Source organism: Trichechus manatus, unplaced genomic scaffold (genome assembly GCF_000243295.1).
Source record: "Trichechus manatus latirostris isolate Lorelei unplaced genomic scaffold, TriManLat1.0 scaffold00285, whole genome shotgun sequence".
In the NCBI taxonomy this organism is placed as follows: Eukaryota; Metazoa; Chordata; class Mammalia; order Sirenia; family Trichechidae; genus Trichechus; species Trichechus manatus.
The window spans coordinates 740,093-746,918 of record NW_004444221.1 but is presented as its reverse complement, the minus strand read 5'-3'; the positions used below and the strand labels follow the sequence as shown (position 1 = coordinate 746,918).

Sequence of the window (6,826 nt, the reverse complement as noted above, 5' to 3'; positions counted from 1 at the left end):
AGAAAGACCTATTTACATGTCAACAGATAAAATGTATTTTAAAAAAAAAAATTGAGCATACAAAGCTCACTTTGAATTCTGGCACTATTATTCATGCAATTTTAGGCAAGTTACATAATCTTTCATCCTTCTGCATCTCAGTTTCTTTATGTACAAAATGCAATAATAATAATACCTTCTCATAGGTTGTTGTGAGGATCTAGTGAAATGTCATAGCTAATATACCTAGTTCAGGGACGAGCATTTTGTAAATACTCAGTATATGTGAATTCCTTAGCCTTCTCTCAGATCCCGTCACACCCTGTCTTTGTTTTTCTCTTTCCCCTTTTAAGCTAGCAGGATTTTTTTCTTTTAACCAGCACTTACTGGAGAAAAGAATTCATTATTAAGAGCCAACAGTCATTGTCTTTCTGCTTTTCTGTCTGGCACAGGTGGAAAATGTCTTTTGGAGGCCTGATTTTTTCTAACCAGTTTATTCGAATAAAGACCGCTATCCCATCCAGTTCAGTCTATGGATTCGGTGAACATGAACATCCATCCTTTAAGCATTCCATGAATTATATTAAATATGGAATGTTTTCCAGAGATCAAGCGCCAGTGGTAATGTGTGAACATATATAGATTCTTAATATTAAAAATCTGTTTATTAAAAGAAAAAGAGACCATGAATAAGAATGATTTTCTATAAGGTGCTATAAATGTACTCTCAGAAGTCATTTTAGTTTAAATTTAATCAATCATCAAGGCAAATACAAAAATCTATATCCTCTCATGATTCTTTTTACCAGTTTGCCTTTTACCCTAATAATGTAAATTATTCTTTTTTTTGGCATGTCATTAATTAGTACAGAATCTCATTGAGATAGGATAATAAAATGATAATCAGTCATCAAAAACCGTGATATTTCTTGCTTTTGCAGGCATTTAGCAATCTCTATGGAGTTCATCCTTTTTATATGTGCATAGAGAATGATTTTAATGCACATGGTGTTCTTCTCCTGAATTCCAATGCCCAAGGTAATGTGATTATCTGGCTAAATTATAAAGAAGCAAATGCACAATTTAAATGCTGAAATTGCTTTTTCTTCCTTTTAAGAACACATATTAATTAGTACAAAAAAGATTGAGAGATTATAATTTAGTATTTCGTTTCAAAATAGAAAACTTTATAGTGAAACATATAAACAGTCAGCGATACACTGCAAAATTCTGCTAAGGCCCATGGTGCTAAACGCACATGAGAAATCAGCAGCTATTTGAATAAGCAGTGTCTGTTAGAAAGGTCACTGTAATGCAGTATCACTGGATCTGTCATATCATCTAAGCAATGTAAGCATTGCCAAGGCCACCTTTTTGCATTAAATTAGTCTAGAAATATTTGAAATGTATCTCCAGTGCAGCAGCTTTCCTTAATTGTATGTGTTTGAGGCTAAACTGAAACTGTCTCGTGTGTGTGTGTGTGTGTGTGTGTGTGTGTGTGTGTGTGTGTGTGTGTGTATGTATACGTAAATGCAATAGATAACTGACTTGATGAGCTCTTTAGTAAAGAAAATGAAACTGAATGTACAGAACTGGCAAATTCTGGCAGATGCTTAGATGCTATCACAGCTATGAATAATGCCTAATACAATTATTAGCTTTGGTAGCATATAAATAGTAGAAATATGAAAACAGTGATCTCTGCCACTTGTTTTATTTGTGCTTATTCTCTACTTTGCTTTTTTCTACTCAGATGTTACTCTGAACCCACATCCTTCTATAATGTTCCAGACCATTGGAGGAATACTTGACTTCTACATGTTTCTTGGCCCCACTCCTGAAAATGTTGTCCAACAGTACACAGAGGTGAGCACAGCACTGAAATTAACACTCACGTTTCGTTGCCCTGGCTCTGAAGGGGGAGGAGTGCTTAGCAAATTTATGAATTACCCACCCTTTAGCTTTTTAATCTCATGGCTAATTGTTTCCACTTTAAGTAAAGGCTTCCGACTTGATTTTAATTTATTAAAGAAAGGTTTTAAACCTTATATACCTTATCAAGGTGCCGTACTTAACACTTTGGCATAATTTGGCCAGAAGACTCCTGAAATAAAATTACACCTCCCAAAAATATTCTAGAGTTCTAGATTGAAGTTCACCCCCACCCCTCAGAGTCGTAGCTCGGCATCTCATTTCTGTTTATTCTGGTCCATTATGCCCTGCGGCGCTTGACACGTCTCCCAAAAATACTCAGCTCTCAGTCACTCCCATCTGAATTGGGTTTTGAGGGGGTCAGTGTTTGAAGGAATATCTCCCAACAGGACAGAAGTCAGGGAAAACTATGCAGAAATGACCTTGGCTTATGATCTGTGTTCCCTTCCCTTCCCTTCCCTTCCCATCATCCTTCTAGATGTTTCTTTAGGTACCCCACTTCTGTCCCCTCTGCTGTATCTATCAGGCATTTGGCACACAGATAGTACCCAACATATACTGCCAATTTATTGCTCATTTCCCATCCAACTGTCCTTCCTCAAATGATCTCTTCTCTCAAGGGTGCATTAGTCAAATACTAAAATTCATAGGGATGTTGTATAGTTCAAAATAAGACGCTTGCTAACTCAAATGAATAAATGGCCTGATAAAATAATTATAGAATTTATACGAAGAGAATGGGAGAGGAGGCAGGTATTTTGTGGGCCAGGGGAGGGCCTTAGCAGAGCTGTTTAAATAATACCTACTAGAATGTCTTTTGTTATAAGACTGCCGCTGAATCTGAGCAGTAGCAAATTCAAAACTTAATGACAAAAAAGGACTTTTCCTACTGGAAAATTTCCCAGTTCTCGAAGAGATCAGGGAGTGACTGATGGAGGTTACTGGGCCAAGTTGGAAACAAGGCCTGCACCAAATTTTGAGGCTTCAGGGGATCCTGTAATGAGCACATAGCTTCACTTTCCCGAAGTCTTCTCACAGATGCTTCTTCGCTGAGCTTAGGAAAGACTGTATTGGGAGTGGGGAGAAGAGGGAGCTGCAAAGAAAGCTATATAAAGCTGACAGTGATAGCCATTTTCCTGTCTTTGTTTTGCTTTCTTGTTTCAGTCCCTCCTGTTGCCACCCCACCTGCCCACTATGGATACTTACAGCAGGACTTAGCGGACTAGAGTGGTAATCCCACATGCCCCGCACCTCTTGCTAGAACAGGCTTGTTTTGATTCTTAAAGCCTTTGAGTAGGCAGCAAGAGTGGTAACAAAAATCAAGAAAAATTTACTCCCTTATCTACTTTATCTCCTGGGCAACTTCCCACTTCTTTGAAGACATCTTAACAAAAGAAATAAACATTTTTCTTTCATCGCATGTTAATCCTGTTGATAATACAACTTTGCTTAGCTCATTCAGTATACCAGGGGAGATGGTAAGCTGGTTATATATACCTGTATAGTTGGAATTATGAGTAAGAATCCCAGTACCCGATGGCCTGGATTTGAATCTTGTCTCTATCACTGACAAACTGTATGATCTTGGGCAAGTCACTTAGCCTCCCTGTGTCTTTCATTTTTCTCATCTGTAAAATGGGATCATTAAAATACCTCCCTTATAGGGTTTCTGTTATAATTAAATGGGATAATATGTGCAAGCTCCAATAAATTCCATGAAATGGTCACTTTTTCTTATCTCATTGGACCTCTCTGCAGCTTGGTGACCATGCTCACTGAACTCCATTTGCTTTGCTTTTGAAACAGTATCTCCTTGTTCTCTTTACTAATTCTTCTGACTACTTTGGCTTAATCTCTTGACAGACATTTTCCTCCTCCATTAAGTGTTGATGTTCCTTAGGGTTCTCTGTTTTTTTCAAGTATAGTTTCCGTAGTAATGTCATGTATACTTACAATGTCACCCACTATGCATGTACTGATGAATTACATACCCCTATGTCTAATCCCGGAGCCCTGGTGGCACAGTGGTTAAGAGCTCGGCTGCTAACCAAAAGGTTGGCAGTTTGAGTCCACCAGCTGCTGCTTGGAAACCCTATGGAGCAGTTCTACTCTGTCCTATAGGGTCGCTATGAGTCCAAATTGACGGCAACAGGTTTGGGTTTTTTTTTTTCTTTTTTTTCTGGTCTCTCTAATCCCAGGCCCCTGGACAGTGCAAACAGTTTGTGCTGGGCTATTAACTTAAACGTTGGCAGTTTGAACCCACCCACCAGTGCCGAGGAAGAAAGGTCCTGGCAAGCTGCTTCTGGAAGGATTACAGCAAAGAAAACCCTATGGAGCAGTTCTACTCTGTAACACATAGGGTTGACATAAACTGGGATTTTTAATTTTTGTTTTAAATCTCTAATCCAAAGCTTTTTTCAAAGTCCAGCGCATTTCTTTCTGCCTACTGAAAATGTATACTTCGGGTCCCATTGGCATCTCTAACACAACATCCTATACTAAATCATTTCTTTCCTAAACTGCTTACTTAAGGTGAATTAGTTTTGTTATGATCTTCTGAGTTAATGGAATTATCACGAACCTAAACATCCAAACAAGAACCTTGGAAGTTCTCTTCTCAATCCTTCATTCCCCATGGTTCATGGGTTGACTCTGTCTGCCTCTTTCCGTCTCCGACAGCCTTGCCTCAACGAGCCTTCATCTTCTCTTCTTGGGCGATTGTAATAGCTTTGGAACTTGTTTTCTTGCTTCCTGTCTGGCTCCCCTACAAACCATCTTTCACGTTGTTGCCAGGAGGATAATTCTAAAATGCAAATCCTACCTGTCACTCCTCTGCTAAACATCTAACTATTGTCTAAAGCAGCATTGTCAGAAATATAATGCCAGCTACCATTTAAAAAATTTTTGTACCCACTTTAAGAAAAAGTAAAAGATGGTAAATAAGAAACTGGTGACATTAATTTCAATAATATATTTTATTTAACCCAGTATACTCCAAACATTATTATTTCAACATGCCATCATCATAAAAAATAATAATGAGGTATTTTACATTTTTTTTCATACTAAGTCTTCAAAATCTGGTATATAATTTACTTTTAACAGCATATCTCAATTTGGTCTAACCACATTTCAAGGGCTCATATCTGCTTGTGTCTATTGGTTCCCATACTGGGCTGCACAGGACGAAAGCATAAAAAGTTTAAATTAATTAGCTTGCCTTATGAAGGCCCTTGATTAGCTGGTCCTGCCCTCCATCTCCAGCATCATCTCCCATAACTTTTTCTACATACTCTATGTTCCAGCCCCAGCGAATTTTTTCAAGATCTCCTATAGATTTAGCATCCATACTTTTGTACATACTATTCCCTTTACTTGGAAGAACACCTATCTTGTCAACCTGGTGATCTGCTGCTTCTTTATGACATAGTGATCTGCTTGTTCTTCAAGTCTCCTCCTCTGTGAAAGCTTTCTATGTTCCTACTGCTGAACACCCAGACACCCACTCTGTCCTTCCATACCTTCTGGCTGATACCACAGGATGAACAAAAGCTTTCTCTATCTAATGCCCTTCTGATTATAGCTTTCCAGTCAGTCACAGATGAATACAAGTCCTCTTCCTAATCCTGTGAAATCGGGTATTGTAAAGTTTATCATTGGTTGGCATAAGGAGGAGGCACATTTGAGTTAGTTTTTTTTTCCTTGCCTTTACCCACATTATGAACAATTTATTTTCATTATTTTGCCTACGATTTACAAACCTACTTTTTTTAAAGAAGAAACCTCATAAAATTATATTATCCATATTTGTTTTATATTTCTTTTCTAACACTAGAAACCCAACAAAATTAACCTTGAGAATAGAAGACTTTGAAGAATTTCAGTTAATTAATTTGCTAATTGTTCTTTAATTAGCTTGTCCTTATTCTTTAGTCATGATACGAATGACTTATAACCAAGATTCTAGCATAGTGGGACTTTTAAATTTTAATTTCCATTTTTAAAAAGCATGCTCTTTATGAATATTATGGATTGTTTACTATGAGGTTAGGCAATATTTTTCCAAATGTGCTTATTTTTAATTAAATAACTGCGGAAATGTGTTCTCCATGTAAAGTATCAAATTATGCAGAAGTATATACCCAAATCCCCATGTATTTAGCAAGACTAACCACTTGAACGGTCTTCTGAATATCCTTCCAGGTGCTTTATCTGAATTTACACACATACATATGTATTTTCCTCTTCTGTATAAATGCGATTATACTATAAATATTTTTTGTGACTTGAATTTTTTTTGTGTGTGTGCTTTAGGCGAAACTTTACAAAGCAAGTTAGTTTCTCATTCAACAATTTATACACAAATTATTTTTTGACATTGATTGTAATCCCTACGATGTGTCAACACTCTCCCCTTCCTCACACACCCCAATTCCCTGTTTCTGTCCCTCCCTTCCTGCCTTCTCGTCATTGCTCTTAGGCAGATGTTGCACTTTGGACCTCTAATATATGATTGAACTAAGAAGCACATTCCTCACGTGTGTTATTGTTTGTTTTATAGACCTGTCTAATCTTTGGCTGAAGGGAGAACTTTGGGAGTGGCTTCATTTTTTTTTTTTTTTATTGTTGTAGTAGTTAAATGAAGTTTACATTTCAAGTTAGTCTCCCATACAAAATTTTACATATACATTGTTATGGGACCCTAATTGCTCACCCCTTCTGCAACAGCATACTTCTCCTTTCTGCCCCTGATTCCCCATGACCATTCAACCAGCTCCTAACCCTCTCTGCCTTCCCATCTCACCTCTGGACAGAAGCTGCCCCTTTGGTCTCTTGTATCTACTTGACTAAGAGGCACACTCTTCACGAGTATCACTTTATGTCTCACAGTCCAGTCCAATCCCTGTCTGAAGAG

The 6,826-nt window shown here is 37.6% G+C and overlaps 1 protein-coding gene across 1 annotated transcript in view; it reads left to right on the top strand.

Annotated features, from left to right (window-relative positions):
- Window positions 1–438: 438 nt before the first annotated feature.
- LOC101360122 (sucrase-isomaltase, intestinal-like) overlaps window positions 439–6,826 on the top strand; it is a 78,988-nt gene continuing 72,600 nt past the window's right edge. Inside the window, exons 1-3 of the mRNA XM_004390129.1 lie at window positions 439–597; window positions 921–1,017; window positions 1,733–1,845. Of these exons, the coding sequence (XP_004390186.1) occupies window positions 439–597; window positions 921–1,017; window positions 1,733–1,845 (369 nt within the window). The remainder of the gene's footprint in view (window positions 598–920; window positions 1,018–1,732; window positions 1,846–6,826) is intronic.